General features: G+C 40.0%; 1 protein-coding gene across 5 annotated transcripts in view; it reads right to left on the reverse strand.

Annotated features, from left to right (window-relative positions):
* Positions 1-17,082, reverse strand: part of LOC144635213 (uncharacterized) — a 70,046-nt gene that overhangs the window by 50,531 nt on the left and 2,433 nt on the right. For 2 of the 5 annotated variants that reach the window (XM_078494300.1, XM_078494304.1), the window contains exons 1-3: positions 14,262-17,070; positions 11,721-11,809; positions 10,544-10,591 (exon numbers count right to left, since the gene is read on the reverse strand). In XM_078494300.1, the coding sequence (XP_078350426.1) occupies positions 10,544-10,591; positions 11,721-11,809; positions 14,262-14,532 (408 nt within the window). In that variant the 5' untranslated portion in view covers positions 14,533-17,070. Of the gene's footprint in view, positions 1-6,529; positions 7,842-8,602; positions 8,696-10,543; positions 10,592-11,720; positions 11,810-14,261; positions 17,071-17,082 lie in introns of those variants that run through there. The other 3 variants (XM_078494305.1, XM_078494303.1, XM_078494301.1) reach the window with 3 other exon arrangements.

The following is a 17,082-nucleotide window of genomic DNA, read 5'->3' on the forward strand; positions in this document are numbered from 1 at the left end:
TGTGGGATGGTTTTATAAGCTTGCCTTTACACCTTGCGGACATAGCTGGTAGCGCAGCTATCTAAATACAAATTTGCGCAAGTTTTCTTTAGAGGCTCTCATTTAGATGTAATATATTAATGTATCGCTATGTAGGTATCAATAAACTGTAAATAAGAAATTCAAAATAATAATAATTAAAAAACTATTCACGTATCGCGCTATTTCTATAAAGTTCTTTAGTACAGTCAGCTGCTTTGAGTGGTCTGTTTCAGTCGATCCCCGTGCACACAAATTGAGGGGATTTAAAGAGATTTAAAGAAGGGATTGAAGTAAAAACAATTTTGAAACACCACCAGATAGTTGACCCCCAAGCAAGAGCACCCCAGGTTGTCAGGAGATTGTTTGGTGTCCGTCTACAAATTTTTAACTTCAATCTCTAATTATATCTCCACCCTCCATTCTCACTACCTTCGGACTCCCAACAGCTAGTCGTTGATTTAATTTGGACTTTGAGAGTATTCCTCGTGCAAAGTCTATGCGATGTATTATGCGCGTCGCCAAGACTAGAACGTCCCCGTATCACCCAAAATGTGATGGTCTGGTAGAGAGGTAAAACATGCTTGTCGTCTTTGTGTGTCAGCACCAATTACCTGAACCTCTGGATAGCAGGCATGAAACCCAGCGAAGGTCACCTTGCTACATCCTGTGTCGTGGTGTTTTAATTCGGAGGCTGGCCGGTGGTATTTCAGCAAGCAATTGCAAACATAGCATAAGTTATCAATGAAAACAACACTATAATTTTAATTAGTAAATAAACCCCTTCAGGCGGCTGGTATATTGGAGGATAATGCCCGAGGCTGAAAGATTGTACGAAAAATAAACAGTTGGCCGAGAAGCGAAGCTTCGAGGGCAGCTGTGAAATTTTGAGGACAATCTTTCAGCCAAGGGCATCCTCCAATATACCAGCAAGCTATAAGGGGTTTATTTATTTTATAACCCTCCGATTAAGTTCCACAACGCGCTTTATCACAGTAAATTTATAGGAAAAACCTACAGTGATTTTGTGGTTGAAACAAATGTAATTGATTGGTTAACGTGAGCTTTTAACTCTGTGATTTTATTAAAAGTTAGAATTGAATAAGGTGACTTCATTCGTTTGTTTTGTGCTTGCCTACAAATTCGGGCGACGGATATCAAATCGGACGGGGTATATTCGCTGATACCACGTGATGCGTTTAATCCAATGAACGCGCGCAAAAATTACTGGGTGGGTTATAACATGGCATAATTTTAACAAGACTTATCTCTTAAACCTCTTTGTTCGAAGCTGTTGTCCTTGATTCTGCAATTTAGTAATTTCTTTATTTATTTTTACTATAAGTAAAAAGTTTTCCTTAATTGCTATACTGGTACTTAACCCCCGGTGTATACTGGGCTAGCTGTTCAGCAAATCTTGACAAGCTGATTGTTCACACTAAACATCTTCTTCAACGGTGACTTCGATGAAATTGATCCCAACTCCCTCGTCGTTGGTTCCTTAATAAACCTCAAGAGTGAGTCCGTTGCTGAGCACCAGTCGGTTGTTGTAGCCAGCGGTCTTCACAAAACCTCCGTCATGCGCAGCGTAAAACATTTTAACGCGAAATCCTGCCAGGTAGGGGAATATCGTCGCCCATCACAATAGCCTTAGGGTTTGGTTGCCCCCGGGGGAGAGAAAAGGGCTGTACACCTGGTTTTTGAACCACGGGATAATTGTTATGTAAACAATCATCAAGATGTGGGTCGCCATAGTAGTGGTTCGCCATAGTACATATTTCAAGATAACTTCCCCTTAAAGATCCATTCCTTAATTCTCGTCAACCCGCAATCACCACCTTGACAATGAAATGAAATTTTGTAAAATTTAAGACTAAAGCCGTGTTTCGCACTGAACCTTAATTATATCAACTGAAGTATATAAAAGCAATAAAATTTTATCGCTTTGTCGCTGGGGTGAGAGGGAGGGGATCTGGTCGGGTATGGTAATATAATGACTAAGAAGAATGTAGCATTTGTTGTAAGCTTAGGTCAGCGGTCTACATTGGGCGCATGCTCATAGTAATAAAACGTGTTCTGTACATCCGCCATCTTGTGTTGTGTTCCTTTACACTTCATGGTGTCAGAAGCGGGATGGAGCACCTAAAACCGCCTGAAGCTCTCATACTGAGTGCGGCGACGAATAAAGCCGAGGCATGGCGGCGTTGGAAGATGTCCTGGGAGTTGTACAAAGTGGCAAGTGGTCTCGATAAGAAGGATGAAAAAATTCAAGTCGCCACGTTGCTCCATGTGCTTGGAAAGGAATGCGTGGAGGTCTATTCAAATTTCGTTTGGGAAAACGAAGGTGATCTTAACAAAATAGCGGTAGTGGAGGAGAAATTCAAGGCTTATTGTGCGCCATTGACATCAATCCACTTTAATCGCCATTTGTTTGTCGAACGCAAACAGCAAGACGGCGAGACAGTCGACGAATTTTGCAGCGCTTTGAAAACACTTGCCAAGAATTGTGATCTCGGCAACAAAGAAGAATCCTGGGTAACGTCTATGTTAGTTCTGGGCCTCAAGGACCCGAGTGCAAAGGAGAGACTTATGGAAAGAGATCAGAATCTCGAAAGAACATTACAAGCCGCACGTATCTCCGAAACAAGTAAACAACATATGAAGACTTTAAAGGACGAGAGCAGCAAAGTTGAGAAAGTGGATTCAGTAGACGGTTCAGGTCGTAAGCCTCAAGGTGGTATTGGTTGCAGGAACTGTGGTATTTTTCATGGGCTTGGGAGAGGTTTATGCCCTGCAGCTGGTAAACAATGCCACAAGTGTAAGAAGATGAATCATTTTGCAAGGATGTGCCAAAGCCCAGGAGGACAAAAACAGCAGGTAAACACAGTTTATGATTTTGACTCTGACTCTGAGACTATGTTTATTGGTTCAGTCAACTCGGGGGACCAAGACTGGGTTGAAACAGTAGATTTTGGCAGTGTTCAAGAGGTGTTTAAGCTAGACATTGGTGCCCAGTGTAATGTTTTGCCAAAAACTGTGTATGACAAGATCACAACTATGCCTTTGCTACCATCCTCTGCAAGACTAGAAAGTTATTCGAAGACCTCTATAAAACCAGTTGGAAAATGTGAGTTGACATGTTGTGTGCGGGGGCAGAAACATCAAGTCTTATTTCAAGTAGTAGATGGCAGTTATACTCCCCTCCTAGGTCGGGCTTCCTGTGAACAGATGGGTCTAATACAACGCATAAACACTATCAGTAGCAGAAGTATCCTGGATGAATTTCCAGACGTATTCCAAGGGCTGGGATGCCTACCCGGGAAATATCACATCAGCATTGACCCCTCTGTCCCACCTGTCATCCACCCACCCAGAAGAGTTCCTCACTCAAAACGGGACCCGTTGAAAAAAGAGCTAGACCGCATGGAAAGTGTTGGCATAATTGAGAAAGTGCCCTTAAATGAACCAGCAGATTGGGTTAGCAGTCTTGTGTGTGTTGATAAACCAGATGGGTCCATTCGGGTGTGCCTTGATCCAAGGGATCTTAACAAAGCCATTAAGAGGGAACATTACCCACTTCCTTTAGAGGAAGATTTCACAGCCAGTTGCGCAGGAGCTACATTGTTTTCAACCTTGGATGCTGAAAAGGCTTTCTACCAAATTCAGTTGGATGAGGAGAGTAGCAAACTTTTGACATTTAATACACCTTTCGGGAGGTATCGTTACCTGAGGATGCCAATGGGTATCAAGTCTGCCCCAGAAGTGTACCAATGCAGAATGGAGCAAGTGTTCGAAGGGCTCACAGGAGTCAAAGTTATCATGGATGACATAATTTCGCATGGAAGCAGCAAGGAAGAACATGATACCCATCTGAGGGCTGTTTTGCAGCGTGCCCGAGACAACAATCTGCGATTAAAGAAGTCCAAGTGTCATATCGAGCAGGAAGAGGTGAAGTTTCACGGGCACGTTTTCACAAAGGATGGGTTGAAGACTGATCCAGAGAAAGTAAGAGCAGTGGTCGAGATGCCAAGGCCGGCTGACAAGGCTGGTGTTCAGAGACTGTTGGGCATGGTTAACTATGTCAGCAAGTTTATTCCAAACATGTCAGACCTTACTGCACCCCTAAGACAGCTGTTACATCAGGATGTAGAGTGGCACTGGGAAGAGCAGCACGAGGCCAGTTTCAAGAAAGTCAAGGAAGCTCTTGCTCTCTCGCCTGTGTTGGGGTACTACGATGCTAAGAAAGAGTTAACCCTCCAAGTGGATGCCAGCTCAACAGGTCTGGGTGCAGCACTGATTCAAGAAGGGCAACCCATAGCGTACGCTTCAAAGGCACTCACGCCCACCCAACAGAAGTACGCCCAAATTGAAAAAGAACTCTTGGCTGTGGTATTCGGGTGTGCGAAATTCCAAGAGTATATCGTGGGTCGTACGGTCACTATTGAAACGGATCACAAGCCTTTAGAGTCAATCATCAAAAAGCCCTTACATGCATCACCATTGCGCCTGCAAAGGATGCTTGTTCAACTCCAACGCTACCCAGAAATTAACCTGGTCTACAAGCGTGGTGTAAGTCTACATTTAGCAGATGCCCTGTCCAGAGCTCATCTGGAGGAACAGCTGACGAATGCTGAACAGTTAGATGTAAACTTAGTGGAACACATGATCTCAGACCCACAGTTGGTCAGGTTCGTTGAAGAAACTAAAAAAGATGAAATCCTTCCTGAGCTGCAAGAAGTAATTTTGTCCGGTTGGCCAGAGTCGAGAGGTCAGGTGCCAGCAAAGCTGCAGGAGTTCTGGAATTACAGGGATGAGCTCACTGTATACCATGGGTTGGTATTGAAGGGCCAGAAGATCTTCACACCCAAACGTCTAAGGGGAGAGATGCTAGAGAAATTACACGATGGACACTTGGGTATTAACAAAACACTAATGAAAGCACGTGATGTCTTGTTCTGGCCAGGCATGGCTGCAGAAATAACTGAGAAGATCAAGAAGTGTTCAGTGTGTCTAGAGAATCGGCCAAGTCAGCAGTCTGAACCGCTAAAGTCACACGAGATTCCGCCACTGCCTTGGGCTAAGGTTGGCACAGACCTTCTGTACAAAAACGGTAGGAACTACCTTGTGACCATTGATTATTACTCCAAGTGGCCAGAACTGACCTTGCTTAACTCTATGAGTCTTCAGTCATTACAGCCTTAAAGTCTCAATTTGCAAGGTATGGTGTCCCATCAGTCGTCATGTCTGACAACGGTCCATGTTACAGTTCTGAGGAGTTTAAGCAGTTTTCACAAGATTGGTGTTTTCAGCATGTCACATCTAGTCCTGGCTACCCCCAGTCTAATGGTCAGTCAGAGAAAACGGTCCAAACCCTCAAAGCTATGCTGGAGAAGGCTGATGACCCATACAAAGCCCTTCTTTCATACAGAAATACGCCTTTGGAAGGTGTAAATTTGTCGCCAGCTCAGATGCTTATGGGTAGACGTCTGAGAACCCCCATCCCTGTAACTGAGGATATGTTGAAACCCCAACTGTATGACCCTGAAGAAGTGCTCCCAAAACTTAAGGAAAGGCAAAGAAAGCAGAAAATGCACCATGACAAGACAGCTAAGGAATTACCACCCCTGAAGGAAGGTGAGGTTGTGAGAGTAAAGGAAGGCAGAAAGTGGAACCCGGCCAGAGTCACACAAGTTCTTCCTTCACCTAGATCCTATAAGGTGGAAACGGAGAATGGAGAGTACCGAAGAAATCGTCGGCATCTGTTAAAGACTGGAGAGTCACAAACACAAGATGTCACAACTGATGATGACCTAATCGAAACAGGATCAGAGTCAACTTCTGTTGCAGCTACCCCTGAGCATCCTGAAACGCAACCGGTTGTAACGCCAACGACTACTACCTCTCGATCTGGTAGGACAATCCGTGAGCCTGAGAGATTTAAAGCCTATGTTAAGTACTAGAGACAGTGTGAACTCTTAGTATACTTATATTAACTTTGTTTGTTGAGTTTACAAGTTAAGGACCATTTTGCTTAGTCACAGTTCAGTCATTAAGTCTCGGTTTGTTTTTGTTATACCTTTGTAACGTTCGTAAAAAAAGGGGGATGTAGCATTTGTTGTAAGCTTAGGTCAGCGGTCTACATTGGGCGCATGCTCATAGTAATAAAACGTGTTCTGTACATCCGCCATCTTGTGTTGTGTTCCTTTACACTTCAAAGAACACAAACGCACTACAGAATGGGTTGATGTGTGGTAAATGATTCAAAATTGCAACCAGGAAAACGCTCTACATTTTTCCACGCCGATTTTATTTCAACATGCAAGAATAACATAAATTACATTGAAAACAACCAGAATCAACATAATTTTAACATGACATTCTCCTCACCCACTAATGTAATAATTAAGACATTCTCCTCACCCACTGATGTAATAATTAACCACTAATGTAATACTAACCACTAATGTAATAAATATCAACCACTCATGTATAACCACTAATGTAATAAATATCAACCACTAATGTAATACTAACCACTAATGTAATAAATATCAACCACTAATGTAATACTAACCACTAATGTAATAAAATGCTAACCACTAATGTATTAACTTTTTATCTTTTAATGTAATAAAAATCTTAACCACTAATGTAATAAATTTGTAACCACTAATGTAATAACTTTGTGACCATTGATGTATCATCTTTCAGTTAAATCCCGATAACCTTCTAGGGAAATCGAAAAAGGTTTGATTTGTCAGGAGTTTAAGTTAGCCTGGAGGGGAATCAGAAAAGGTTCGAGTTAGCGGGAAGTTCGATTTGAGGGTTCTGGTTATCGGGATTTAAGTGAATTTGATTTATAAGATTTAAAGGATCATATGGCAAAAAAAATCGCAAATCACACAAAAAATTAGTGGTTGATATTTATTACATTAGTGGTTAGTGTTACATTTATAGTGGTTGATATTTATCACATTAGTGGTTAGTATTACATTAGATTAGTGGTTAATTATTACATTAGTGGGTGAAACATCCTCGACGTAACTTCTTAAACTTCCACTGAATTCGGAGCTGTTATTAACATTCATCTCAGTTTATCACTTACTTATTTATTTATCTTAACATATAGTTTTATTTGCTTCCCACACAGTGTATATACTGAGTAAGTTGTTTAAAACATCTTTTGTGCCGCTCTCACACTAAACATCTTTTACGATAGTGACTTCGATGACCTTGATCCCGTACCTCTCATCGATGTTGTCTTTGTAAACCTCAAGAGTGAGTCCGTTACTGAGCATTAGTCGTTTGTTGTAGACAGCGGTCTTCACAAAGCCCCCGTCATGCGCAGTGTAGCAGGAGCCCCAGCTTTCATGTGCATCCAACTTGAGAGTCATGACAAACTGACCGGGGTAGAAGGTGTCGCTTGGTCTGGTCGAGAAAGGGCTGTCCCGGCTTGTTCTATTGAAAGTGGTACCAGAAGACCCTTCAATTGCAAAACAGGGGACAGTTGTGTGGTAATTGTTTTTATCGGCAGTCACAAAGCCAACAAAGTTTATCCCGTCAGACAGGCCAAATCTGATATCGCTGTCCTCATTTGTTCCGATACTGACATCATTGGAAAGAAAAATTTTGACTGTTAACTGGGTGGGATTTTGCAACACATTAGCAGGAATCATGGGTACTTTAAGGAGAGCGGCGTGACGTTCTTTTGGACCTGCGATGAACGTGAGCTGTTCAGTGGTGATCGTACGATAACTGTTGATGTAGGACGCATGAGCCTCAAGCCAAGTAGGAGTCATGGTCTGATGGTAAATCACTTTCTCCTGTGAAATGAAGTTGTTGAGATCTAAGTAAACTAAGACAGTACAAAGCTCCATCCAGAAAAAAGTAAAGAACAACAATTCTTGTCTCTTGACTGAGCAGAAAACGATCTAGTTTCTAGACTGCAAGCTGTCTCTTTTGGGGAACAATAAAAGGGACAGAAACTAGATAGACTACGAACGGTCTCTCGTTTTCTCTTAACCCTCGGACGTACAAGGGGGGAAATGATGCCATCCCCGATCAGGTTTTTTCTATATTTTGAAAAGAGGATTTACTCTACAATGCTGAAGCGTTCAGTAGCTGTTCATTCATCTCTTGCGGAAATTCTAATATGTCAACCATGTGTTCACGATATTTTACATTGCCATGGCAACGTCATACATCCAAGAAGGTCTGGCCAAAAATCCTCATTTTTAAAATTTTTCTCTATTTTTCTAGTTTTTTTTTAAACGAAACCATACCATTTGTTTAATTTTACATTTCATAAGCATTCTGGCTTGATTTTGCATCAATTTCCATTATTTTCTGACTTTCTAAGAAAATGGTGAAATCCAAGAAGGCGGATCCAAGATGGCGGCTGTAATGACGTCATATGACGTCACAGCCAATTAAAATTATGTCAAACTGTAGACTTAGCTGCGGGCTTTCTACACAGAGCAAAATAATTTCGCTGTGCCTTAATAGAACGAAAACTCAATGTGGGTTCCATCCACAACGCAACCTGGTTCTTAATTAAATGCAAGGACTAGGGAAATCCCTTTACCTTTGTCTGAGTACTTTTAAGTTCTGCAAGGTCAGTGTTTGTTCTGTTCAAGGCGGACTTCAACCGAGTCAAAACAGCATCAAGGTATTCCAGCTGAAATGAAAAAAAGGAATCTCCTTTTCTGACTTACACGGTAGCCCAGATTACTGAAAAGGCAGTCTTTTCAAATAAAATTTTTGATTTAATCGGAAGTATTTTCTATAAGAAATGAATATGAATTAATTAAAAAACTAACGGAGAGGAGAGACATCCACACTTCTCTCATCGCGAACGTGTTAGTTTCCAGTAAACTACTTCTTGATAAAAATGCATTTCTCATATAATTTATTACAATAAAGCAATTCTTGTCCTTTATGGGAATAATAATAAATATTTAACAATATTCCTGTTGAATTCGTTGGAATATCGCCATTTACGCTGAACGACGACGAGGCCGCACGCCGGGTTGGCTAAATCAGATAGTACACCATAACATTGAGCAGGATAACTGTTTTAATTTTGGCAAACTACGTATTCGGCTATTTCAATTAACGTTGTCCGACCAAAGCTTAAAGACAAGACGGAAAGTTAGTATGGGTAGAAGAAGAAAGCACTTTCAAGTGATGAATACTAATATATATAATGACATGGACAAGAAAACGCGAGTTTTCACGCTTTCTCTCTTTTTAAACAAGTGGAAAGAAGGTACTTTCAGACACACTGAATTTTGAAAGCCTTTTTAAAACTCAAAGCCACTCGATGGTGAAAGTAAAGGTTACAGGGAAAAGCCGTCTACGTGCGAGAAAAAATAGATCTCGAAAAGTACATCGCCTTACGTGAAAATAAACTCGCTCATTTTAATTTTAAGTGGAAAGATTTTTTTGCATAGTTAAAAAATTACCTCATCATCGGTAGCGTGTCATTCTCTTAGTTTTATTGCAACAATTTAATTGTCGTTTGTAGTATGCATGTAAGTAACGTAGCGTGAATATGTATTTATTTAATTATCTGTAGTACCTATGTAATTAGCATTGTGTGTAATAATAAAGTTGTAATAATAAAGCCTCCTGAGAGGAAAACAAAGTCTTTAAGCATTAAGCTTTCATCTGACAACGTAAACTGAAATAGCTCTAACGCAGGATGTTCACGGATTACCGATAAAAAGGAAGTCCTGACCATATGTGGGCATTGTGTCAATTTGTTGAACAATTAATCTAAATGTCTGATAAATTACTCTCCGGCCGAAATCTGTTAGGAACGAAGAAACTTAACAAACATATCAATTGATCATACAAACAGATAAATCAAGCTGAAAAAGAAAGACTTGTTAACGAACCTTTAACGTGATTTACTGTGAGTGTATTTTAAATAAAGATCAAAAATTATATCGTTAGTAGGACGACTCCTTGGTATGAATTTTCTGGACCAGTCTGTGTGGGGAGCAAGTGATATTAAACGATATACCGTTTAATAACCCCTTAGTTACACCTTTCCTGGGTAGTGTGACAATAAGATTTAAATTTCAGGTCTCTTAATAGGCTGTAACGTCTTCGTTAAGAGGTATTGTGTTGTATTTGTACAGCAAGGTTCGCAACTCAAAATACCTTACTTGCACACAGCCTAGTTCCCTAACATTCTCGGCTCTTGGGTTCTGCTCTTATTGGTGACGTCACCTATTTCCGCCCCCGACTTCGTGTGAACAACGAGATTCTAGCTTCAGGCTTCGAGCGGTGAACGAAACAAGAGAGAGCGTCGTTGACTTGCAGACTCAACACGACTTTATATTAATTTCTGTAAAGGTTGGGTAGTAGTTTAAAAGGTGAGTAGATGTTGATCTTGTTTAGGTTAGGTGGGTCGCTCCGTCAGTCGGGAAAGGCGAACTTATGTTTATGACAAATCGCCATTTTTAAAGCAAAGTAAATAATGTCCTTCAAAGAAACGGCGTTCATGAAAGCTTTCTACCTTTATAACAGTATTGTTAAGTTCTGCGAGGTCATCAAGGTGCTCCATCTGAAACAAAGGAAGGACACCACTTTAACAAGAACTTCTGATACAAAAGGCACATTTCACGCCTTTCGGCAGCGAAATTCAAATTTGTACCTTTAAAGTCAAGGATCCAGCAAACTGAACATGCTCAAAGTCTCATGAGAGCAAAATATATCACTGACAAAGTGGCTGTTGCACGAGCGTTCAATTTTTTCGTGTTTGCGTGTTTGCTTTGTAATTAGTTTTTAATTCTCGTCAGGTTTTTGTTCGGTTTTGGTTTCTTTGTTAAGCGTAACTCATTATTATGTATTTGTTCTGCAAGTTAGTTTCTCGGCGTAGTAAATTATGTAATCGTTTATTGTTAATTTTGTAACATCATTGGCGCTATTGTTTGTTTTTAAATCCGTATAAAGTTTCGTATGCTTTGGTTGTAAATTAGTTCTTGTTTATCCGGAGTTGTCGTACAGATCTTGTAAGTAATCGTTTTTTTTTTGTATTTTTTCGATTCTTGTTCAATTGTTGTATTCCGTTTAGTTAAGTTTCAAGTTCTAGTTTATTAATTCTGAGTTCTTCTTTATTTATATGTATTCAAGTGAATCGCAAAGTTTACGAAAGTATTAAAAGGCGGATTCAAACATGATGTAGCTCTAAGGAGCCTTTGATTGAATTTCGGGTTATTACTAATCATGTGATCAGATGCAATCGCTTTTTTTTAACGGAAACTAAACACGACCCACTTCGTTGTAACTTAAAAGAAAAGAAAATCAATGAAGTAATGCTCTAGTGAGTTAGAGAAGTATCGAATTCAAAAATTGCCCTTGAAAAATGAAAAAACTAAGGACTAGGTTGTTTGTCGCGCGGATCGGAGTCTAAGTAACTGGTTTGGGTGGACAGAATAAAAAAAGAAAAGAAAAGAAAAGAACATAAGATGGCCCGAATGGCCCGTGTTATTTTAAAGTCGTTATCACTATTTCACGCTATTATTCCTTTACTTGTAAACCGGCCACGTGCCTAAGCCATTCGTGCTACCTTGTTCTTTTTATTGTGTCACCCAAAACAAAGAAGGCCTTAGTATCCCACTCTTTCTGTGAAGAGCAATTATTCCATTTGTGATTGTAGGATATTATATTTTAGTCAAAGTACGTGTCCTTACCAGACCCAGTTGAAGGCTTGTGATATTCTCCTCAAGGGTCTTTATTTTGGCTGTATTCGTTGCGTGGCTTTTGTCGGAAATAGAAGAAGCTAAAAATTGAAATACATGTAATAAGATATCGAAAACAACCTGTAAGAAAGCGCACGCTAAAACTCGTTCTACATGTATTTAACAAAATAACGCACGCTTTTTATGCGTCTGTCCTCTTATTGATCATCCCAAAACTCATTCTCAAACTACGTTAAACAACTCAAACTTAACTCAAAATAAACATTGAATCTATTCTGAATTAAAAGTCATCTTAAGCGATTTTGCTCTTTTACTCTATAAATAACAATAACTGTCGTTTTGATGCAATTTGTCTGTTATTCTAGACCTAACAGCGCTAAATAAACAAGCTGTAAACAGCGAGGCGAAACTTTCAATATCCGTGGGCGATTTCGTCATCTATGTGTCTGTACAATTATTAACGAAAAAATTAGCCAATAAGCTTGCGAGAAATTTGACAGCTATTGTAAACAGACTAAATAGAAACAGAACAAGCACGAACTATGGATGTTATCATGTCGAGAGCAAAGATAATTTGCTTTTTGATAATCAAAAATAAACGAATGATTTTCCTTTTTTCTCACAGTATTTCTGTCGAGTAGTAGAAACAGTCGTGAAAATTTTGGAGATGTCGAAAAAGCTGTGTATACCCTCGCTGGTGGCTCGTGTTCCCACAGCGTTTGCCTTTCTCCCAGACTTCCACTCTTGTACATGTTTCTATAGCTCGACAGAAACAAGTAAAATGTTTTCTATTTCTTATAATGTCGTATAAAACTGCGAATGCTCATTTGTTATTGCTCGGTACTAAGTCATTCGAAGACAGTATCGAAGCTGTGGGAGGCGCGGTGGCCTAATGGTTAGCGCGCTCGACTCCGAGTCGAACGGCCCGGGTTCGAGGCCTGGCCGGGGCGCTGCGTTGTGTTCTTGGGCAAGACACTTTACTCTCACAGTGCCTCTCTCCACCCAGGTGTATAAATGGGTACCGGCGAATTTACTGCTGGGGGGGGGGGGGGGGTAACCCTGCGATGGTCTAGCATCCCATCCAGGGGGGAGTAGCAATACTCCTAGTCGCTTAATGCTACGGAAACCGGGATAAACTCCGGCTGTATGGGCCTCATGGCTCGGAGACAGACTTTACCTTTTTTTTATCTATCGAAGCTGAACGATACAAACGACATAAAGTGGCTCCGCAGTTTGTCCGGGCGCAGTTGTCGAAGAGAAACTTTGTGTCATACCTTTTTCGGCTTTCAAGAGACGCCTAAAATACTTTGACGAAACCTTCATTTATCATTCAGCGATTATATGCTAGAATTCAAACAGATATCAATTGGGGGAAAATGTATTTTATTTGATGTTGTAAAATTCATTAACTATTCATGAGGGTGCAAACCAATCCCAGTACCATATTCAGACCACATGTACACAACTGTAAACCCCAATACAAATCAAACAATAGAATTAACTTTTGATACAAACTCCTGCTCAGCTAATAAGTATTCATTAACTTTTGATACAGATCTGTACTGATTCGCATAACAATACTTTGTATTCAATTTATTGTTTTCATTTCACAAGTAGAATAAAATATTCGCGTCCGATCTGTATGGGCATTTACAATGGCTCGCCTATCGGCTCGCCATTGTAAACGCCCATACAGATCTCCCGCTCATATTTTATCTACTACTTACTGAAGTTTAACTGGAGCCATCTTTTTTTAACAAAATAACAGCCAGTGAAACTTCTGAGAGATTTTGCTCGTCGAAGCCAATTACTAAACATCATCTTGATTTGGAATAACCTTATTTACATTTACTTTCTACACACTAGTGTGTAGAAAGTAAATGCCCAAGTTATTGCCCATATCCTTCTTTTAAATTTCTGGGATTATTTTATATTGTTGTAAACATACCCGAACCAAGTTTCAGCAAAATCGATGAACACGCAGAAGTGCAGAAATTTTATGGTCATCGAAATCAATTCAAGCCTAAAATTTTCTTAAAATTTTTTATACTTGATACAAATTGATGATCAGAGGCCACTAACCTGAATTTCTGGTAGAAGCCGCTCCAATGCTTGCTTAATCGCAGTGCCAGGCCAATTATTGATAGTGCGAACCGTTAAAAAGTATTCTTTAGTTCTGTAAACATTATTAAATGCTCGGAAGCCTGCTCAACTCCAACGTTTTTTGAAAATTATGCTGCAGTTGTGTGCCAAACTCGTTTAGTTCAAGTACGTGCAGCATTTTTGCAACAGCTTTTTTTGCCATGCTGTGTTGTGCTGTGAATTAGACGATTTTTAAACCACCTTAAAACTGGTAAACGAAGCATCTCATGGGAATGCTCGATAAAAAGTCTGCAGCTTTTTCTAGGCTTATTTCAGCCATCGCCCTCGACTGCATTTAAAGGCCGCAGCTGATTTCCGCTGACATAGAAATACAGAAATGACTTACACTATTTTATAAATGCTTCTAAGTACTTTCAATATCTTTTGTACCTTCGTCTGTGGAGCAGCCACATCCGTCGCCTATTTTCCCGAACAGCATCAATAATGTCAGCAGAAGAACCACGAGAGAAATTAAGCACATAGTGATGACCAGCGCTAACAAGGCACGATTTGATCCTTGTGCAACGTTTGCACGGCCAGTTTCCTTCTCTGCGGTGTTTCTTTCCAGTTTTTCCTGTTCTGATGGCTTGGTTCCCACTGAAGTCGCCTCATCATCTTCCAAGGTCTCGTTTATGAAGGATCCCTTAGTCGATGCGTGCATCTCGAATATCGTCTATCTGTTGAATGTTCTCGAGAATGGAGCCTCTTTACAAATAACATACCCCCCTTGTTGACAATTGGTAATTTGCACGTATATGTGTACCCTATTCCAAACGTTGCTGCTTGAAACCCGTACCTTTTAAAGCGGCACATATACCCTCATAGCTTATGTATAGGAGTACGCACCTCTCACCTGGTGCAATGACTTATGTAGCACACTCATCTTTTTTTCATGCTTCCTATACTGACCAGTAAAACATCTCTTATTATTTAAACGAAAAATAGGAATTTAGTCTTTCCTCCTCGGTAAAAGATCCTCTTTAATTCTGTCTAATTTCTACTTTAATATAATTATCTAGTAGCTTTGGTCTTTGTTTTCCCCTAAATGACCGACCGTGTAGCACTACTAAAAAAAATTTCAGGAGTTCAATTTTTCGGATTAGCCATTTTTGTATTTTGCGATTAGTAAAATGGTTTTTCTTCCATGGAATTATTATTTTTTTTGCGATTTTTATAAAGTCTGTTTCAATTATACAGGTCAAACACCACGTTGAAAAGTGTCAAACTAAATGTCAATCTATTGCAATAACGTCTTGTTCTAGAGTGGTTGACTGATCTGTTAATGGATTATGATTAACTTCGATTCTGTTCCATTTCATACGAGTTATCGCAAACATTCGAAAAGAGACGTTTTAATAAGCACCAATTAACAAACTGGTTCATGCTTTAGCGTGCACTATCGAGTTATGGTGGACGCTGGAAGTTTGGAGAGCACGAGAGAAGCGTAAGAGTTGCTCGCGGCGATAGCTGAAAGCAACTCTAGTGCTCTCGAAACTAAGTGCTCTCGAAACTTCCCAAGTGCACCATAACTCGATAGTGCATAGCTAAAAGCATGAACCAATTGTTTTATAACATTTCCGGGCCGGTGGAAATGTAAATCAAAAATGTACATGAAAACCCGCGCGCGAGAAAAAAAAAGTGCTTTCTGGCGAAGCAATCTGCTCACGCTACCAGCGTGTACTATTCGATTATGATGCGCGCTTACGTGTACTGAATTTGATTGCGCCGCTCTGCCTAGCTATGTTATGACATTATTTTTGATGCACATGTATAGATGATAATGATGTGTAGTGATATTTCTACTGTGGATTAAATTTTTGTGGAAACATTTTTGCGGTAATTTACTTTTTTCGGGTTATGGAAAGAAAATAACAACCTGCGGAAATTAAGTGCTACACGCGCGGTTGCGTTAGCGAAGTCGCAGCCACCCAACATAAGCAGCTACTAGGGTTTCTGGGGGCTACCATCTGAACATCACTGAGAAAAATAAAACACGGCCAATATTTTTCTAGGTTGTCGTTTACAATCTGCCTCCTCAGACTTATTAAACCATACTAGATTTTTTTTTAACCTTACAGTTTCGAGGGTATCCTTTAATTTGAAAGAAATTCTGACATCAGAAAAAAAAAAGACCTTAAATATCGTGACAAATCTCGAACGACCGTCCACGGTACTAAACGGGTTTCTAGTTAAGTAGCGAAAAAGCAGATAAAGAGTGCCGATTGCAGGACAAATACATCGTATACTTGAAAGGTACGGTTAGTATTTGATATGCAGGGCAATACAGTTTGGGGGCAGAAAAAGCACTCGCATAGAAGAAAAAGGTCTCAAAAATGGACCTATACTAAATTTTGCCCAGACTATTCTCTGATTTTGAAAGGCTGATGTTTCATCTCAATTCTAGTTAAGGAGTGAAGATATAGGACAGGAACCTTTCATATCGTTCGAAATAGCCGAGTACCACTGAGAAAGCCATAAAACGGCTGCATGAGATGAAGTTTCAGTTCGAGAAATTCGAAGCAGCCATATGCATTGTACGAGTTATCTGAGACATAGTGACATTCTACTGTACCTAAGCCAGCGAAGATGAGAAGTTGATACTAAGATCGTCTTAACTTGCCAGGGTTCGTGATCACCAGCACAGTAAAGAAAGGTGTTAATTCACTAACCGATTAAGAAAGCGAAACATCTGTTGCGTAGCAATTTGCATGAGTTTGATCCTGAGAGTCGGAATATAAATGTACTTTTTCGCTTTATTCTCTAACTTGAGCTGTTCTTTTAGTATATTCTACACATCAGTGTCACTTATCGCTAGGACTTTTTTTTGTGCCAGAAGAGTGCTTTGTTTTGCATAGATAGCGTTTTAAAATTCCAGACAGCCTAACTCAACGTGATCTCAAATGTTACAGAAACCAATTACTTCGCACTTTTAAAATGCTTTTCAGATATGATAATAAGTTAAAAAACCAAAGCATTCCGAAGTGCAACGCATGACGTTGGTAGCAAAATCTGATCTTTGTTCTCGCACACGGTTTTGGCCGCCATATTGATGTACCAAAGTGGAGCACTGCTAATACATGGCGGACCCATACAAAGCTCTTTAATTTTCCGAATTTTCTATTCCCATAACTTGATTGCAATGAACAGAATGAACACTGCAAGTTAAAATCTGCTTACAAACAGACTGTTTTGAAGTAATTGCAAACCATTA

Source organism: Oculina patagonica, chromosome 13 (genome assembly GCF_052425735.1).
Source record: "Oculina patagonica isolate OP01 chromosome 13, crgOcupat, whole genome shotgun sequence".
Taxonomy (NCBI): domain Eukaryota; kingdom Metazoa; phylum Cnidaria; class Anthozoa; order Scleractinia; family Oculinidae; genus Oculina; species Oculina patagonica.